The sequence below is a fragment of the Ahaetulla prasina genome, chromosome 12 (assembly GCF_028640845.1).
Source record: "Ahaetulla prasina isolate Xishuangbanna chromosome 12, ASM2864084v1, whole genome shotgun sequence".
Taxonomy (NCBI): Eukaryota; Metazoa; Chordata; class Lepidosauria; order Squamata; family Colubridae; genus Ahaetulla; species Ahaetulla prasina.
The window spans coordinates 19,952,715-19,974,004 of record NC_080550.1 but is presented as its reverse complement, the minus strand read 5'-3'; the positions used below and the strand labels follow the sequence as shown (position 1 = coordinate 19,974,004).

The 21,290-nt window shown below is 38.8% G+C and overlaps 1 protein-coding gene across 1 annotated transcript in view; it reads left to right on the top strand.

Moving 5' to 3' along the window:
• The window catches only part of MAF (MAF bZIP transcription factor), a 314,165-nt gene that overhangs the window by 16,020 nt on the left and 276,855 nt on the right, over positions 1–21,290 (top strand). The window contains exon 2 of the mRNA XM_058155168.1: positions 10,473–10,535. Coding sequence (XP_058011151.1) covers positions 10,473–10,506 — 34 coding nt within the window. The 3' untranslated portion in view covers positions 10,507–10,535. The remainder of the gene's footprint in view (positions 1–10,472; positions 10,536–21,290) is intronic.

Sequence of the window (21,290 nt, the reverse complement as noted above, 5' to 3'; positions counted from 1 at the left end):
GATTGGATTGCTTTTGAGCATTGGTGTTCTTTAAGAGCATAGCAAATAAGATGGTTTAGTTCAGAGGGGGGCATTATATACTGTAACAGCCGGTTCGCCCAGAACCGAAAATGTGAGCGCATGCTTCCGCGTATGAGCACAGCATAAAAAAAATGGTAATTATATAGAGGACGGGATAGCGACGGGATAGCACCGGGATGGGTGGGCGGGCCCAGCTGCTGGTCGGAACTACTGGTTCTCCCGAACTGGCAGCAGCTCACCTCTGGTTTAGTTATTGAAGTAATTCATATTTTGACTTGCTAAATTACACTGAATCATTAAGTCTTCAAAGTGCTGAACCGCAAAGCCAACAAACCAAGGTTACAATCAACCAAGCTTATCATATTGTGCCAATGTGGTCTGCCGTGACATGGGGTATATAAGCCAACCAATTTGGATTTCAAAAGCACAGCGTATGGTACATGTTGTGTTAATAAAGAGTTGAGCAGCTGGCTTTGTGCCTATGAGTTGGCTGTTGCATCTTGTAATAAGTGGGTGCCTTTTCTCCCTCTGTCTCACCAAAGATGAAACAATTCCTGCAAGGATGGTGTTACTCATGGTTTGGTTAGACCAGATCCTCTAAATGTTATCCTGTCTTATAATACTGGGCTAAAGGCTGGAAGAAAGTGCTAACCTCAGGTTAACGATTTTTGCAGGTTAATTCTTTCTGAATAAACTCCAAGATCTATCTATAAGTCCTGATGTAAGTTTTTTCTCTCTCTTCCTTCTGAGATAGTTTGCTTAATGTGGTTCTGTCAGCCAAAGTAGACCAGATGAAGAAACCGAAGCCATTTAGGTCAGGGCTACTTTTTATTGTAAATAGCTTTAGTAACAGAATGCTGCAAGTCCAGATGTGCTTCCCCGTCCCTCTTAGTCCCAGGTGAACTAAGTCGGAAAGAACCTTTCTGAGATCTTTTCACAAGTTGGCCTAGGCTCAAGCCAGAGGTGGGTTTTAGTAGGTTCTGACCAGTTCTGGAGAACCGGTAGCGGAAAGTTTGAGTAGTTCAGAGAACCCGTAGTAAAAATTCTGACTTGTCCCGCTCCCATCTATTCTCGGCCTCCCAAGTCTCAGCTGATCGGAAGGAAATGGGGATTTTGCAGTAACCTTCCCCTGGATTGGGGAGGGAATGGAGATTTTATAGTATCCTTCCCCTGGAGTGGGGTGGGAATTGAGAGTTTGCAGTATCCTTCCCCTGCCACACCCACCATGCCACGCCCACCAGGTCACACCCACAGAACTGGCAGTAAAAAAATTTGAAACCCACTACTGGCTCAAGCCCTGTTTATTTGACCATTGCCTTGGTAGCATCTCTTTCTCCTATCCTTCAAGGCCATTTCTTATTCCTTCTACAATTTCTAAGGCCTGTAAGAGAGGAAGAGAAGAAGAGGCAGAGCCTTGGAGCAAAGTCAAGAGGGGATGCAGCCTACAATTGTTGTATTTTGTTGTTTAAGTCCAACTCCTCTTGAATTCCTGTGGACTCTTATCTAGTGCTGAGATATATGTAGGTCTTGGCATATTAGGGTCTTTTCCCGTGTAAGGTTGAGAGTATCTTGGCGATGTTTCGACGAGGTCTCGCTCATCATCTTCAGGCTGGTGATGATGAGTGAGACCAGCCTGAAGATGATGAGACTTCGTCGAAACATCGCCAAGATACTCTCAACCTTACATGGGAAAAGACCCGAATATGCCAAGACCTACATACCTATACCCGTGAAAACCTACGAAAACAAATACGTGTGTGTGTGTATGTTTTTATGTGTCATCTGGGTACAACTATCTCTGTGCAATATCCTTCAACTTTTACAACTTCATTCACATTCACATTAATATTACTTCTCTAAACTTAAATTTAGGAACGCGGTGGCTCAGGGGCTAGGATGTTGAGCTTGTCAATCAAAAGGTCGGCAGCTCAGTGGTTCGAATCCCTAGTGCTGCCATGTAATGGGGTGAGCTCCTGTTACTTGTCCAAGCTTCTGCCAACCTAGCAGTTTCGAAAGCACATAAAAATGCAAGTAGAAAAAATAGGGACCACCTTTGGTGGGAAGGTAACAGCGTTCCGTGCGCCTTTGGCATTGAGTCATGCTGGCCACATGACCACGGAGACGTCTTCGGACAGCGCTGGCTCTTCGGCTTTAAACGGAGTTGAGCACCTCCCCCTAGAGTCGGCAACGACTAGCACGTATGTGCGAGGGAAACCTTTACCTTTACCTTAAATTTACAACACATTAAACAGTTAAACATTATAAAACTCTTCATTTTCTTCTTAATATGTTCTAATGATAGTACAGTAATAACATTGGACATAATTATTCTCATCATACATATACTTACAATTGTCATCTTATTTATATCTCTATCTTAATATATTTTCTATTTTTTCTTTAATCATCTTCATTTCCAAATTTCTTTTTTTATTCTCTAACCATTGATAAAATACTTCCCATATTATATAATATTAGAATGTGCAGAAATGAACAGATTAACATTAGCAATTAAAGAGAGAAAACAGACTAGATTCTTGTGTATAGGTTTCAGCCAGGGGTGAAATCCTGCAGGTTCTGACAGGTTCTGGAGAACCGGTAGTGGAAATTTTGAGTAGTGTGGAGAACCGGCAAAGCTGTGGCTGGTCCCAGAGTGGGGTGGGAATGAAGATTTTGCAATATCCTTCCCCCTGGAATGGGGCGGGAATGAGGATTTTGCAGTATCATTCCCCTGGAGTGGGATGGGAATGGGGATTTTGCAGTATCCTTCCCCTGCCATGCCCACCAAGCCACGCCCACCAAGCTACACCACAACCACAAAGCCATGCCCACAGAATTGGTAATAAAAAAAAATCGGATTTCACCGCTGGTTTCACCAATAAATCTTCTTAACTGGATCCTGATTCTTCATGCTGATAAGGCCACAGTTAACTCTTCCAATAACTAATTTTTGTCCCCTGTTTTTTACAGGTTCAAAGACCAATGATTAGCAACCTATTATTATTAATATTTTGCAGCTACAATCTCTTGGCTGTATTAACAGCCGTTGTAAATCTACAAGCCTTTGATTTAATGGACTTCAATTTACCAAACTTTGGATTGGAGGGATCCAATTTATAAAGGTAGTCTTTGACTTACAACCATTCATTTAGTGACTGTTCAAAATTACAACAGCACTGAAAAAAAAGTGACTTATGACCATTTTTCCAGACTTACAACCATGGCAGCATCCCCATGGTCAAATTTGGATGCTTGGCAACTGGTTCATATTTATGACAGTTGCAGTTCCTGGGATCATGCGATCACCTTTTATTTATTTATTTATTTATTTATTTATTTATTTATTTATTTATTTATTTATTTATTTATTTATTTATTTATTTATTTATTTATTTATTTATTTGATCATATTTATATACCGCCCTATCTCCCAAAGGACTCAGGGCGGTTTACAGGCACTTAAAAACACATAAATACAATATAAAAACAATTAAAAAACTTATTCTAAAAGCCCAATGATTAAAAATATAGAAATAAAACCCAATTTAAAACCCATAAATTTAAAATCTAACTCAGTCCTGCGCAATTAAATAAGTATGTTTTAAGCCCGCGGCGGAAGGTCCGAAGGTCCGAAAGCTGACGAAGTCCGGGGGGTAGTTCGTTCCAGAGGGTGGGAGCCCCCACAGAGAAGGCCCTTCCCCTGGGCGTCGCCAGACGACATTGCCTCGCTGACGGCACCCTGAGGAGGGTGAGAGCGCACAGGTCGGTGAGAGGTATTCGGTAGCAGCAGGCGGTCCCGTAGATAACCCGGCCCTATGCCATGGAGCGCTTTAAAGGTGGTCACCAAAACCTTGAAGCGCACCCGGAAAGCCACAGGTAGCCAGTGCAGTCTGCGCAGGATGGGTGTTATGCGGGAGCCACGGGGGGCTCCATCTATCACCCGCGCAGCCGCATTCTGGACTAACTGTAGCCTCCGGATGCCCTTCAAGGGGAGCCCCATGTAGAGAGCATTGCAGTAATCCAGGCGAGACGTCACGAGTGCGTGAGTGACCGTGCATAGGGCATCCCGGTCCAGAAAGGGCGCAACTGGCGTACCAGGCGAACCTGGTAGAACGCTCTCCTGGAGACGGCCGTCAAATGATCTTCTAGAGACAGCCGTTCATCCAGGAGGACGCCTAAGTTGCGGACCCTCTCCATCGGGGCCAATGACTTGCCACCGATGGTCAGCCGCGGATTTAGCTGACTGTACCGGGATGCCGGCATCCACAGCCACTCTGTCTTGGAGGGATTGAGCTTGAGCCTGTTTCTCCCCATCCAGACCCGTACGGCCTCCAGACACCGGGACAGCACTTCGATAGCTTCGTTGGGGTGGTCCGGTGTAGAAAAGTACAGCTGGCTTTTGTGATCTTCTGGCAAGAAAGTCGATGAGGAAGCCAGCTTCACCTTACAATAATTTTACTAACTTAACAATTGCAGTGATTCACTTAACAACTGTGGCAAGGGAGGTCATAAAGTGGGGCAAAACTCACTTAACAACATTTCACTTACCAGCAGATATTTCAGGCTCAATTGTGGTCATAAGTTGAGGACTACCTGTATCTGTCTCCACCCCAAAATGTTAGGCAAAATCCAGTGTATCTGAAATTGTCCAGACAATTTATGTCCATTGTAATAATTATATATTTTGTATACATCATTGTACAAATAATGCGCATTTAATACAAAGATTGAAAATGTGGATTTAATAGATATACCTTCCCCCAAACAGACCATTATATTAAGGTTTTACAGTACATCACAAAAATGGAACCCATGAGTAATTAATTCATTAACCGAACATCCACAATAGAAAATTTAAGCTGAGTTTCAGTAGCAACTGTATTCTCTATTAGTGGAAGAATTGCTCCAAAGACTAAATGTCTATGGAGATTCTCCGTCCTCCAGATCATGGTTGTCCCAAAGGTGCTTTTTCAAGAGGCAACTGGGCTTTTTGGTTTTTCTTTGAAGACGTTCTAGAAAGTTCAGTTGCCTCTTGAAAAACATTCTCCAAGTACTGTTTTTGTGGAAGTGACTTGGCCTTAAATACAGTCTTGGCAATTCGGAATACCAATGCATTCCTACTTCATTGGCACAAGAGGATGTAGTTTCCATCTGAACCATTAAATAACATACAGTAATTTTAAAATAAAATGAGGGGGTGGAGAATGAATGTTACAGTTCGTTGTAAAATCTTCTCTTTTAGTCAGAATATGAAACATAAGCAATGACATAAGAAATACAGCGCTTGTGTCATAATGGATTGAAATTTTTACATACTTTTCTGGCTATTATTACGATACATCATGATGCAACAATGCTGCGAAGCTGCTAAGAGACCCTTGAGAGAAAAGGAAGAATCGGCCTTGTTCAATTCATAAATCTGTGTTGCTTTTTCTAAAGTTGAGTTAAAATAACTCTTCTTGGGCTCCTGTTTATTAATAGAATAGAATAGAATAGAATTTTTTATTGGCCAAGTGTGATTGGACACACAAGGAATTTGTCTTGGTGCATAGGCTCTCAGTGTACATAAAAGAAAAGATACGTTCATCAAGGTACAACATTTACAACACAATTGATGATCAATATATCAATATAAATCATAAGGATTGCCAGCAACAAGTTATAGTCATACAGTCATAAGTGGAAAGAGATTGGCGATGGGAACTATGAAACGATTAATAGTAGTGCAGATTCAGTAAATAGTCTGACAGTGTTGAGGGAATTATTTGTAGCCCAGCCATTGAATAGTTTTAATACACTCTTTGAACTTCGCTGCACTTGCAGGTATAGGCATTAGAGTGGCTTTGCTTTGAGTGAGCTGGTGGTAGTAACGCCGGAATAGGCGTAATATCCTCTTGATACTCCAAAGATAATAAAAGGATGCTGATCTCAACACATGGGAAGCTCTCTCCCATACATACAGTGGTGGTGAGAATTGAATACCTATCACTTCCAAATAAATGCATCCTTAACACACTGGATTCACCAGCTGGCATCAAAGCAAAGATCATCCTTGAGAAAAACGACACCCCAGGTCTGAAGGAGTCATCTGCTTTAAGAGATCCTGGGCCAAATGCCAGAGATCACATTTAAAGAGACAGTGTCTCCAAACTGCATTTCTTAAAAATGAAAAATAAAGCAGGCAGGCAAAAGAACAGTTTCAGGAGATTCTTATTATTCATTCATTCTCACCTGTCCATCTAGAATAGATTGTAATGTTGGCATGCCACCTCGGAACAGCGTTAGATATTTTAAACCAGCAACTTTTGCTATTTTTTAAAGAGGTCTGTATATAAAAACACACCAATAGTTTTCGTTTTTAAAGGAGAGAATCAATCGTTATGTGCTGCAGAAACTTGGTAATTAGATCTAACGGTACAGTTTGGGTTTTGATTTAAAAAAAATAATAAAAAAAATTCAGAGATGCTCTCCAGAAGTAGATTTTTTTTCACATTCTGTTCTTTATACACAGCCCAAATTGGATTTATTTACAGCTAGGTCAGCTTACAGCAGTTTTGTGATGGAGTTCATTGGGAAACGTTAAATAGATGCTGATTTCAGCTGCAATCCCTGGTTTCTTTGCCGAACAGCAGTTTTGGCTCGAAGGAGATTATTTTGGAGTAAAACAGGTTATGCGGTGCAGGTTTTAAAGGGGAGCTCTATTCCCATCTCTGGTTTGCTTCACAAATCCTTGTAAACTCTTATCAGGATGTCATCCCCCACCCCAGGCCAGGGTTTCTCATTGATTCAAAGGGGTATGCAGAGTTCCAGGCACAAATTGTTACTAAAATCTGATAAAAACAATTTAAAATGGAATTGGAATAAAATACGATTTTAAATGAAATTGGAATAAAATACAATTTTAAATGAAATTGGAATAAAATACAGTTTTAAATGATAGCTTTGATTAGCCTATAGGCAGGGGTGCAATGTAAAATTTGTTACTACCAGTTCTGTGGGCGTGGCTTGGTGGGGGGAGGGTATTGTGACTGGGTGGGCGTGGCTGAAGAGGTTGTAAAAATGCTTTTAAAAGCTTCTGACGATCAGGCAACTCAGCTGGGATCGTCAGAGCCTTTTAAAAGCATTTTTTCTAAAACCTCTTTGGCCGAAGAGGTTTTAAAAGCCTCTGACGATCCCAGCGGAGCCGCGCGATCATCAGAGGCTCTTTTTTTTTACTTTTAAAAGCATTTTTTCAGCCAAAAAAAAAAAATGCTTTAAATTTTTAAAAAAAAAAACCCTCTGATGATCGCGTGGCTCAGCTGGGCATGGGGGGGGGGGAGGAACAGGGATTTTTGCTACCAGTTCTCTGAACCACCCGCCGCCATCGCTAGTGGATCGGGCGATCCAGTCTGAACCGGGAGCATTTCACCCCTGCCTATAGGCCATATCAAAGCACAAGGTGCCAACACATATCGCCAATAAAATCTTATACAAACAATTTAAAATAAGAATAGGGTAAAATACAATAGTTAAAGGATAAGATACGATATAATTTAATACATAAATATATAAAAATAGAATAAAACGACATCAAATTATATTTCGGTGTCACCCTTGCAATCTACCCTAATCAAGGGGGTATGCATAGAATTGCTCTGGGTTTCTTGTTCTTTATTTGTTTTACATTAACATAGCTGATCCTTTGCAAAAGATAATACATTTCATTTTATTGCCCGTGGATTAAAGTGCATCTTGCTTCCCTGCTCTGTTCATTTTTTGGGGGGTGGGGGGGAAATCCAGGCAATGTCATCAAAAAAGCCAAGCCACATACCCAACCAAAAAGACCCAATCCCTTCATTGTGGTCTTCTCAATTTATTTATACCTGTGGATAATCCCAGCTTTAGGGAAAAAAAAAAAACCTCTGATGATCGTGGCTCAGCTGGGCATGGGGGCGGGGAGGAACAGGGATTTTTGCTACCAGTTCTCTGAACCACCCGCCGCCATAGCTAGTGGATCGGGCGATCCAGTCTGAAACGGGAGCAATTCACCCCTGCCTATAGGCCATATCAAAGCACAAGGTGCCAACACATATCGCCAATAAAATCTTATACAAACAATTTAAAATAAGAATAGGGTAAAATACAATAGTTAAAGGATAAGATACGATATAATTTAATACATAAATATATAAAAATAGAATAAAACGACATCAAATTATATTTCGGTGTCACCCTTGCAATCTACCCTAATCAAGGGGGTATGCATAGAATTGCTCTGGGTTTCTTGTTCTTTATTTGTTTTACATTAACATAGCTGATCCTTTGCAAAAGATAATACATTTCATTTTATTGCCCGTGGATTAAAGTGCATCTTGCTTCCTTGCCCTGTTCTTTTTTTGGGGGGTGGGGGGAAATCCAGGCAATGTCATCAAAAAAGCCAAGCCACATACCCAACCAAAAAGACCCAATCCCTTCATTGTGGTCTTCTCAATTTATTTATACCTGTGGATAATCCCAGCTTTAGGGAAAAAAAACAAAAAACCTCTGATGATCGCGTGGCTCAGCTGGGCATGGGGGGGGGGAGGAACAGGGATTTTTGCTACCAGTTCTCTGAACCACCCGCCGCCATCGCTAGTGGATCGGGCGATCCAGTCTGAACCGGGAGCATTTCACCCCTGCCTATAGGCCATATCAAAGCACAAGGTGCCAACACATATCGCCAATAAAATCTTATACAAACAATTTAAAATAAGAATAGGGTAAAATACAATAGTTAAAGGATAAGATACGATATAATTTAATACATAAATATATAAAAATAGAATAAAACGACATCAAATTATATTTCGGTGTCACCCTTGCAATCTATCCTAATCAAGGGGGTATGCATAGAATTGCTCTGGGTTTCTTGTTCTTTATTTGTTTTACATTAACATAGCTGATCCTTTGCAAAAGATAATACATTTCATTTTATTGCTCGTGGATTAAAGTGCATCTTGCTTCCCTGCTCTGTTCATTTCTTGGGGGGTGGGGGGGAAATCCAGGCAATGTCATCAAAAAAGCCAAGCCACATACCCAACCAAAAAGACCCAATCCCTTCATTGTGGTCTTCTCAATTTATTTATACCTGTGGATAATCCCAGCTTTAGGGAAAAAAAACAAAAAAAAACCTTTGCTTGCTTTTTTGTCTCCAGTCAAAGATCTTTATTACGGTCTTTGGCCGGCCTTTACAATTAAAAATAGTACACTAAAAAGAGAATCAGTTTAACGCCAGTAGCCCTTTGTTATGGGGAAAGGAGGAAAAGTAATAATACCAGGGCCATACAACCACATATTTCATTAATTATTTTGCGTAGTTGCGTTACTCGGTAAAGATACTTCGCCACCTGATGCGTGAATGCAGACTGAGCATCCCTTAAAAAAATAATCAACATAAAATTTATCTGCATTGCCGGTGGTGTTTGGAAAGGCTTGGGGTGATATTTTATTTTGCTTGTTTTTCTGTCTCAAACTTTCTAAAGCCATGCTTCCGTTATCATTATTTTTAGCAGACACAATTTTAGAGAGAGAAAGCTGGAGGTTTTGACAGAATGTCCAAACCTTTGTTAATTAAAACAGAATGAACTGGGGGTACCATTGCTGTTTTTTTATAACATTTTTTAATAACATTTTTTTGCATAAGCGCACCAGCATGCCTTCCTTCCCTGTCCTACTGTCCCCATTTAATAGTGTCCATTTTCTGTATTAATATCCATGTTTATACTTATTCCTGTTATCTCGTACCTGTTTGACAAACTAACTAACTAAATAAATAAACAGCCTTTTCCAACCTGGTGTTTGGCAAAAATGAATAAGGGAAACCTAATTCCTATCCAGTTGGGCTGGTAACGGGGAATGATGGAATTCAGTTGGAGAATTGAGATGGGCAGCTATAGAAATGAAATAAATAAAACGAATGAAAGGTTCTTTTTCATGGTGAGGTTGTCGATGCATGATTTTAAACCGTGATTTACTCCATGAAACACGGATTTTGGAATCCAAATTTGCAAGGCTGAATATATTCTTAATAAGGAAGTCCCATTAGGATGAATGAAGTTTACTATTAAATAAATGTCCCATAGCTGACCTCTGCTTAGTGTAAAATATCCAAGTTTATTCTTTTAAAAATAATCAGGATTTATTTTTATTAAAGAATCAGGATTTATTTTTATTTTATAAAAATATTTTTTATTACTATTATGATGATGTCTGGATAATCTATACTGAGAGTTAATTATCGAAGACTGCTGAAAACATAATAATTCAAGTCCTAACTAAGAACCTAAGAACGATTAAGGTAGCATATAAGAATATATCCAGTTTTAAGCAGGGGTTTTTTGTTTTTGTTTTTTGGTAAAATTAGGATGTTCAGGTCTGAAAAATTATGATTCATTATAAATTGTTATTATTTCAATCTATTTTTACTAAATTAGGTATCCAAGAGAATCCTCTACAACGGTGATGTGAGCGTTTCCTGTTGCCTGGAGCCTGATAAGGTACCGTTTTATATTTTTTGTTACAAACCTCCACTTATTAGTATTATTTCTCTGGGGTATTTTGGCAGCGGGTGGAGGGAAGCTATTTATGTTTTTTTCCGTACTTTAATGTTATCAATTTGCTGGTTTCTCTTTAGCTATCAGAGATGCCCTAAAAAAACAAACACATTCCTGATACGTCTGCGATCTTTTACAGATGTTGTATGCGAGACAGTCCTTATAAATAAATAAAAAGTGATGAGTGCATACATGCGCATATGTACAGACACATGCCTTTCAGAATTAACCGTGACTCTGGGAATAATGTGCATTTTTCTTTTATTTATGTAACCATACTCGTCAACTTCCACGGTCCATATGATGCTATAAGCCGCATCTGGGTGGCCTGCAACAAATAGCAATAGTGTACCAAAATGCAGGAACAATAACTATAAGTTGTCCTCAGCTGACAACCGTTTGTTTACTGACTGTTTACAACAGCCCTGAAAAAAATAACTTAGGACCACGTTCCACACGACCATTGCAGGATTCCCCCATGGTCACGTGACCAAAATTCCAGGGGTTGTCAACTGTCATGTATTTAAGATGGTTGCAGCGTCCATCTGGAATCATGTGATCACTGTTTATAAACCTCCCACCTGGCTTCCGTCTATCTATCTATCTATCTATCTATCTATCTATCTATCTATCTATCTATCTATCTACAAGTACAAGGAAACAAATTACAATATAGACATAGACATGGACACATGAAAAAAATTGGGACACAAAAAAAGAATATAAATAGGCAAAACATAGCCATAAACACATAGAATGATTGCATATAAATGGGGACAGTAGGACAGGGATGGTAGGCATGCTGGTGCTCTTCTGCACGCCCCCTTAGGGACCTCTTAAGAAACATGAAAGGTCCACGGTAGACAGTTTAAGGTAAAAGGTATGGGGATTAGAGAGACTAACAACAGGATCAGGTAGAGTGTTCCAGAACATTTACTACTCTATTGCAGAAGTCATATTTCCTACAATCAAGATTAGAGCGATTTACATTGAGTTTGAATCTATTGATAGCCTTTGTGTTATTACGGTTGAAATTAAAGTACTCATTTACAGGTAGGACGTTTTGGTAAATAATCTTATGAACTAAGCATAGGTCGGAACGTAGACGGCATAGTTTGAGGCTATCCAGACCTAAAATTTCAAGCCTGGTTGTATAGGGTATTTTATTTCGAGCAGAAGATTTGTGTACTCGTCTAATAAAATATCTCTGGACCCTCTCTAATGTATTGATGTCTGAAATACAGCGAGGGTTCCAGGCAGCTGAGCAGTATTCACGTATAGGTCTGGCAAAAGTTTTGTATGCCCTAGTTTGAAGTATAGCGTTACCAGAGAGAAAACTTCGTAAAATAAAATTGACAGCTCTTAATGCCTTTTTTGCAATGATGTTACAGTGAGCTCTGGGGCTTAGATCTTTTGAAATGAGTATTCCTAGGTCCTTGACAGAGGGTGGGTCAACTTTTAGATTGTTTCCAGCCAGCAAATATTTGATGTTTTGTTTGTTGACAAACAATAAGTCAATGGGGGAAGGTGGGTTTGCTTAACAACTGCTTGACTCACTTGAAACTGCAGTGATTTGCTTAAAAACGGTGGCCAAAAAAAAGGTCATGAAATGAGACTTAACCACCGCCTTCCTTAGCAATGGAAATGTTGGGTTCAATTGTGGTTGTAAGTTGAGGAATATCTGTATGAAAGTTGCTCTCAGCCATCCAGGATCAATGACTCAAATACCAGAGGTACGGTGGAATTGTTATGGTTTTTTTTCCTTCTAATTCTGTTCAATAGCTGGGTTGCTAAGTTTACTACTGTGCCCTATATTAAAATGAATATTGGCATTTTCTCTCTCCTTCTGTTCCTCCTTCCCGAGGTAGGAAACTATTCTAGAATCTGGTGGAAGCTTCCGGCCTAATATGGCTTCCAACGAGTTTTTACTTGGAGTTGTGGGGGGGGGGTTTCTGGAACGCTGACATCTGACTTGCTGGTTGTTGGCACTCACGAAGGAGCACACATGCATACTTTGGTACTTTATTTTTAATATTATTAACTTTATTCTGTTTATTTATTTATTTATTAAGGGTTTTTTTAACCCCATCTTTATCAGTATCCTATATGTGATATATATTGTAGGTCCTATATCTTAGTCGTTCAGTCTTTTCTAATGATTAATGACGGGGGTTTGTAAACATGCAATATTTTGGTTGTGCTGTCTTTCTGCTGCCCCAAACGACATTTGGCTTCTAATGGAATGGAATGGAATGGAATGGAATGGAATAGAATAGAATAGAATAGAATAGAATAGAATAGAATAGAATAGAATAGAACAGAACAGAACAGAACAGAACAGAACAGAACAGCAGTGCTTTTCCTCCTGATTCATAGAGCTTGGTCAAAGGGCTGTATCCCATCACTGGAATATTCTGGTTGCAAATTTAAAGGGTTGAAGAAAGGGAAGTTTAATGGAATGGAATGGAATGGAATGGAATGGAATAGAATAGAATAGAATAGAATAGAATAGAATAGAATAGAATAGAATAGAATAGAATAGAATAGAACAGTGATTTTCCTCCTGATTCATAGAGCTTGGTCAAAGGGCTATATCCCATCACTGGAATATTCTGGTTGCAAATTTAAAGGGTTGAAGAAAGGGAAGTCTAATGGAATAGAATAGAATAGAATAGAATAGAATAGAATAGAATAGAATAGAATAGAATAGAATAGAATAGAATAGAATAGAATAGAATAGAACAGAACAGTGCTTTTCCTCCTGATTCATAGAGCTTGGTCACAGGGCTGTATCCCATCACTGGAATATTCTGGTTGCAAATTTAAAGGGTTGAAGAAAGGGAAGTCTAATGGAATGGAATGGAATGGAATGGAATGGAATAGAATAGAATAGAATAGAATAGAATAGAATAGAATAGAATAGAATAGAATAGAATAGAATAGAATAGAATAGAATAGAATAGAAGTGCTTTTCCTCCTGATTCATAGAGCTTGGTCAAAGGGCTGTATCCCATCACTGGAATATTCTGGTTGCAAATTTAAAGGGTTGAAGAAAGGGAAGTCTAATGGAATAGAATAGAATGGAATAGAATGGAATAGAATAGAATAGAATAGAATAGAATAGAATAGAATAGAATAGAATAGAATAGAATAGAACAGAACAGTGCTTTTCCTCCTGATTCATAGAGCTTGGTCACAGGGCTGTATCCCATCACTGGAATATTCTGGTTGCAAATTTAAAGGGTTGAAGAAAGGGAAGTCCAATGGAATGGAATGGAATGGAATGGAATGGAATGGAATAGAATAGAATAGAATAGAATAGAATAGAATAGAATAGAATAGAATAGAATAGAATAGAATAGAATAGAATAGAATAGAACAGTGCTTTTCCTCCTGATTCATAGAGCTTGGTCAAAGGGCTGTATCCCATCACTGGAATATTCTGGTTGCAAATTTAAAGGGTTGAAGAAAGGGAAGTCTAATGGAATGGAATGGAATGGAATAGAATAGAATAGAATAGAATAGAATAGAATAGAATAGAATAGAATAGAATAGAATAGAATAGAATAGAATAGAATAGTGCTTTTCCTCCTGATTCATAGAGCTTGGTCAAAGGGCTGTATCCCATCACTGGAATATTCTGGTTGCAAATTTAAAGGGTTGAAGAAAGGGAAGTCTAATGGAATAGAATAGAATAGAATAGAATAGAATAGAATAGAATAGAATAGAATAGAATAGAATAGAATAGAATAGAATAGAATAGAATAGAAGTGCTTTTCCTCCTGATTCATAGAGCTTGGTCAAAGGGCTGTATCCCATCACTGGAATATTCTGGTTGCAAATTTAAAGGGTTGAAGAAAGAAAAAGTTGGTTGCACTCCAGGTTATGCCTAAGTATAACTAAGAGGCTTACTAACTTTATACTGTACCTTCAAGGCAGATCCTTGCTCTAAAACATTGATTGGCTGCCTTCCGAGCACCATCCCACAGCTGCCATTCTGTCATTTGTATTTTGCTTTGGGATGGATCTATGCAGGAAGCTGTCTGACTATGTATTGTCCTAAAGTTGCTTTTTTTGGAGAACTGAAGAAGCTTCTTGGATGAGAAGCAAAACATCTTCAAGAGAAAAAAAAACAAAACAAAGGAAGTCCAGTTGCCTCCTGAAAAAGCACTTCTGGGACAACCATGACTTAGATGACTGAGAATCTCCATAGAGACAAAGTATTACATAAATATAAAGCAATATGCAAGGGAGATGATTTGAAATGAACAATAGGGAGAGAGTATTAATATATAGAGAGAGAAGGAGAGGGAGAGAGAGAGTTGCACACATGCGCACACACATACACACACACACACACACACAGAGGCAAAAAGACAGACACACAGAAAGAGATAGATGGAGAGAGAGAGAGAGAGAGAGAGAGAGAGACTATCTCCATATATATATTTGAATGATTGCAACCTTAACTGAGAGCTGAAAGTCCCCCCTCTGCCACCCACCCCATTTTACACAGGTTCATTCCGCAGTTGCGGTTTCTGCCAAGACGGAGATGCATGTATAGTATTGCATTTTTGTGGATTTATGCTAGCAAAAGAAAAGCGGGGAGGAACTTTGCATGCAAGGAACATTTATTTCTCAAGGGTATTTTTGATCCCCAGATCAATCTGCTTTTAGCCTATAGGTTTGTCAGTCTGTCCGCCTGTATGCTCTACGCAAGACCGAAGATCAGATGCAGCTGATCTTGTTGTTATCAAAAATGTGACGTGCAACAATGCTCCCTGCCAGATTCCCACAAGGAAACTCAATGGGGGAATTGGCAGATAGTCAGAAGTCACTCCTGCTCCCACTGCTTGTTCTGCCTGCCCATGGTCAGTTCTGTTTCTCCATTTAGGTAAGGAAGTATCTCAGAAACGATGATCCAACATCCCTTTCTGGGAATGCAGAAGAATTTACTGATATAGTATTCCGCACTGACTGATGATTTTTTTAAACCTCATATTATATTACAGTAGTGGTCAAAATTGTGGAAACCTTTTCAGAAAAGTGTATTTTCTAAATCTAGCTAATAACCATCATTAGTGTTGTAAATGTTGTACCTTTGATGAAGGTATTTTTTTTCTTTCTTTTTCTTTTCTTTTATGTACACTGAGAGCATGTGCACCAAAACAAATTCCTTGTGTGTCCAATCACACTTGGCCAATAAATTCTATTCTATTCTATTCTATTCTATTCTATTCTATTCTATTCTATTCTATTCTATTCTATTCTATTCTATTCTATTCTATTCTATAACACCACTTTTTGGGGGGAGTAGTACCATAAAATTATATATCAATGGAAAGATAATTTAATCAAGAATGTATTCCAATTTCATTTTAAATTGTATTTTATCCAATTCCATTTTAAAAATTTTTTATCAGATTTTAGTAATAATTTGTGTCTGGAACTCTGCACTTTGATATGGCCCAAGGGCTAATCAGTAAAGTAAAGTAAAAGTAAAATATAAAGGAAAAAAATGAAACACGTAGAAAAAACAAGATATACAAAAATTATCACCACAGAAAAAATGAGATATATAAAAATTATCACCATAGAAAAAAATGAGATATACAAAAATTATCACGTTAGTTAAAACTTAGTTGGGTAATCTTTAGCATGAATTACGGCCTTATAATGTCTTCCCGTGGAGTGAACCAAGTCTTTTACTTCTGCAGCTGTTCTAATGTGAAACCAATCAAAGGGGACATTGGGATAGGAACGGTAGGCACATTGGTGCTCTTATGCACACCCCTTACAAACCTCTTAGGAATGGGGTGAATGAATGATTGCTTCTATTAACTGGGTTTTATTGCTGGGTCGCTTCTGACTCACAAGTTTCTTTAGTCGGCTCCATAGGTTTTCAATTGGGTGAAGGTCTGGGCTATTCCCAAGCCATTCCAGCAGTGGAATAGGATTATCTTGAAACTCCCCCCAAAAGTGGTGTTAAACCTCATCAAACCTCAAAAATGCACTTTTCCCAAAAGGTTTCCACAATTTTGGCCACTACTGTATTTATTGTTTTTCCTCACCCAAATCCACACGTTTCTTTAATGTTTCAGAAAGAGAGGAATCCTTTAGCACTAAGACGTTTCTTAGTGCATCCTAACGTTTCTTTTATGAAAGGAATCCTTTTGAAGACAAGGAGCCAAGGCAGTTTGCTTCCTCCTTAAGAGCAGATTTAGCAATTGCTGACCGCCAAAGAGGTTCCAGCAAAAAATTCGTGTAACTTGGAAACAAACAGATATTGGACCTGGGACGTGTTAATGAACGTGCACAGAAAGGTTCAAATTGCGCTGACCCTTATGGTAATGTTTCATATAAGGTTATTGTTGGGAGAGAAATCAAATTTCAACCGCGAATGTGATTGACAGGTGGAAACAGGGGAGAGACACATCAGGTCAGGTGGGGAATTTGAGAAAGAGAACGACAAGTGGGGGAAGTTTCAATCTAATATTAGGAATAATAAACCGAGAGATGAAAACTCCAGTTCTTACACTCCTGGGACTTTCATACGTAAAATTCCCCTGTCTTGAACTTCTCCAACCAAAATGACTTTTTAAAAAGTAGGGAATTTTTAGATCATGTAGCTGGTAGTTTAGGTTTTTTGGGGGGGAGGAAAGGATCAATTTCAGCCATTATTAGTGCGATGTGATGAAAGACAAAGTAATAAAAAAACAATTCCCCCCCACTTTTAGTTCGAAAATATTATTGGCACAAAAACCAGTCATTCATATTGTATAGAAAAAGGCTACTTCAAATATAATAATAAATTATCACATAGGTTGAAATGGAGGGAAAAGATTAAAGCCATGCGAGCATTCATTTTTGAGATTTGATTTAAAGATGATTCTGAATTTCTAAATTGAGGATTAAAATCGAAAGGATGAGTTGGATCATTATCAGATACAGATAGTCCTTAACATGACCATTTGTTTAAAAACCGTTTGAAGTTCCAGTGACCCTTAAAAAAAGTGACATACAACTAGACCTTGTACTTAACAGCTATAGCAGTGTTCCCTTGGATAGGTGATCAAAATTTGGGCTCTTGGCAACCAGTCTGTATTGGTTGCAGCATCCCAAAAAAGATCATAAAAAAGATGGCAAAAAAGATCATAAAACCAGAAATTACAATGACTACATGATTTACTAATGGAAGTTCTGATTCTAGTTCTGGTCATAAATCAAGGACCATCTCTATGTTGAAATGAATACAGTTTGATCAGACCAATCTATGTATCTTGCTTGCATTCATGCACGCACGTTGTTCCATCCATAATGAATCAACTTTGTCGAAATGTATCTCGGTGCATTTGATTCAGATTAACAGTTCGGATCAAACCTGGGTTGGATTCTCATAAGTTAGTAAATACAGTATGTATTCTGTTCTCCTCACCTAGTTGGGTTGCTGCTGGTTTGCCCCAGATCAGGTGAACTGGTAGCCGCAGCAGCGGGAGGCTCCACTCACCTGCCCAGACATCTCTGCACATGTGCAGAAGCGTTGCGCGCAAGCATGAGTGCACACACACCTATGAGCGAACCGGTAGTGGCAGGATTTGAAACCCACTACTGCCTAGTTCCTATCTTTGATATATATATATACTGGGTTGCAATAACACTTAGTTACAAAGTTATCATTTCTTGGTTTTGTTTTGATCAATTGGATATGCAGTTGTATTGCTCAAGATAATCACTATTTCTGGTTTTCTATTTAAACTTAGCTTATAAATGGTACATGAAGAGTAAAAAAAAGGTTACAGTAGGTAACTGAATTGTCACCTAACATTTGTATTTCTTTTTTGAATCAGCACTAACACATAGTTTATCTTATAAATCAAAATGAATTAATCACAGAGAACCTGCAGTATACAACATGGTAATATCTGTTAGGGTTTATTGTCTTCACACTCAGATGATCTTGTAACTCTTAATGTGTAATTAGGGTAATTTTTAACCAACTTGATTAATGCTTAGATTCTTGGAAGAAAAAAAAGCATACAAGGAAGATTGTGTAAAAATTGTGATAGATGAAAAGCAAAGATATTGCCAGTTATGGAGGGGAAACATTGTTTAATTGCACTTCCAAACATAGGAAAACAATTTTTAGAATGCGTTGTAATCTATTTTCTTTTAAAGAGATTCTGGTGCCTGATTTTTCCTCCCAACATAAAAATAGTTGTGACAAAATATATTATTTTAAAATAAACAGATTGAGAATTCTTTGCTTCATGCATTTATAGCTCTGTTTGTAAACTTTGGTTACTTTCCAAGTGTAGCGGTGCCATGAAGAAAGAAAGTCTGCATAAAAATATTGCGTTTAGGTATAAATCCAAATAATTGTCTTTCTGATAGTTGTTGGGACACTTAAATATGATGAGTAGAAGATCCAAGGCAGTTTGTTATTTTGCTTTCTGCAGTGGGCCTAGATGCAAAAATCTAATGGCATTTAGGCTTAATAAAGCCCAAACTTACTCATCACTTTGTGAGGATAAAATAATACAAGAAAAATAATCTTAAATTCCTGCAGTTCTCCTAGATCCTGCTTGTCTTATCCTGGAATTAATTTTTTTTAAAAAAATATATTCAGAATTGGAAATCATCAACATCTTATGAGATCCCCATATTTTGCAAGATATCAGAGCTGTCACATGAAATTTGAGGAAAGTTAAGAGAGGCCACTGATAATTCATGAGACAGACAGTGACCATGTTTAATTTTTAAACAAATGTAGTGATGTTTTTGCCATTATTTGAGGCCAAGAAGTGGCGTCCAAATTTGGAAAAGTTGCAGATATGATATCCAAGACCAGGATTACAGCTAAATATGCCAAATGCAGCCAAGATTTGTAAACCAATAATAAACTATAGATTAGGGCTAGTTTCTGCTTCTGACATATTTGCACAGAGTTAACCTTCTTAACTAGGTCAAGATGCTTTATCAAGCTTTTCAGAGCCCTTTGAATCCTTAATGGAATATGAAACCTGTATGCGGCCTTTTTGTATAGGTTCTGTGGTAAGTCTTTTAAAATTAAACTCCTGTCCTTATCCACTCCCACGTACAGATAACAGGTGATCTTTCCTGGCTCAACTTGGGCAAACAATGGCTCTGATTTCTTCAGTAATAAACTGAGTTTTCTACGCAAGAAGGCTTTTAAATCAACATGACCTCTCTCTTTCTCTATATAACATTTACTCTAACTTTAGGCAATGAGTTACTCCGACTGGCACAGATAGGAATGAAGTATCACTGCAGACGAGCTGTGATTGGCTTTCAGCTCTCAAACCTGCTCAGAGGAAACCCTAATCTGGTAACGCCTCCAAGAGATAATCAAAGAATGAAGGTTTGTTTGTAAAACACTCTGACGTCCCATAATCTGGTAGTGAAAGGAGTTGTGCAAGGGAGCCTCAGCTGTTTCTGTGATATTCTTTTCCTAGTAACGAAGAGAAGGTGACATGATAGCGGTCGTTCAATGTTTGAGGGAGAGGGAGGGTCAACCTGTTCCCCAGAGCATCTGAAGGCAGGGAAAGAAGTATTGGGTGGAAACTTATCAAGGAGAGATCCAACCTAGGAGAATAATTCATCAGGGGAACCACTTGCTTCCAGAAGTCGTGGGTGCTCCATCACCAGAGGTTTTTGTGAAGAGAGTAGACAGCCATTTGCCTGGAATGGTATAAGATCTCCTGCTCGAACAGGGCGTTGATCTGGAAGACTCCAAGGTCCTCCTTTGTTATTCTATATTTTTCATGTGTACTAGTGGGATAGGACTGTATGCCAGATATCAGTGGGCCTGACTAGTTGGCTTAGTGGCTAAGACACTGAGCTTGTTGTCAAAAAGGTCAGCACTTCGGCAGTTTGAATCCCTAATACAGGTCTCCTGCGTGTGCAGGGGATTGGACAGATGACCTCCAAGGTCCCTTCCAACTCTGTTACTGTTAGCCTCATCTAAGGATGTGGGATGAGAACAAAGTTGTGGAGGTAGAGAAACACACATGTCAGTGTAAATACCCTCACTTTGAGACGGAGGATTGAAAACTCTTGGTAACATCAAACCATTGTCAAAAGTTGAATGTAAACTTGAATGCAAGTTCTATGCCAGAGCTGTCAAACTCCTGGCCCACGGGCCAGATGCGTCACATGCTGGCCATGCCCGCGCCCGGTTTAGCAAAGCAGGGGGGAAGTCCCGATATGTTACATGACATGGCCGTGACGACATGAGTTTGACACTCCTGTTCTGTGCCCTTGAGAAGGCTTTCCTCTTGATACATACTGAACTCATTGGCCAATGTTGACAGAGGTCAGACTATCTTTATCCCTTTTTTCCCTTTTCATTTCTGAGCCAAGCAGGAAAAAAAGAATCCATTTCTGTTGCAATATCCATTCCTAAAGTTCAAGCTGTTTTCATAATGTCACAGAATCCTAAAAAGTAAACCGGCTGTTGCGGTTACCAAATCCTTACCTTGGCATGCTTCAGGAATCCACATAAAATATTTTCTATGAATGTATGTAGCAAGGTGTTGGATTGGTTTTAAGATAGTTTCCCTAGTCTTCACCTGAGAATCTGCCTTTTTTAACTTAAGGCCATTACCCAAAGCAGTGGGGACAAGTTCTAGCTTTCTCCTGTGTGATGAATTGACACCTTGGAATTGCGGTGCTGTTGTG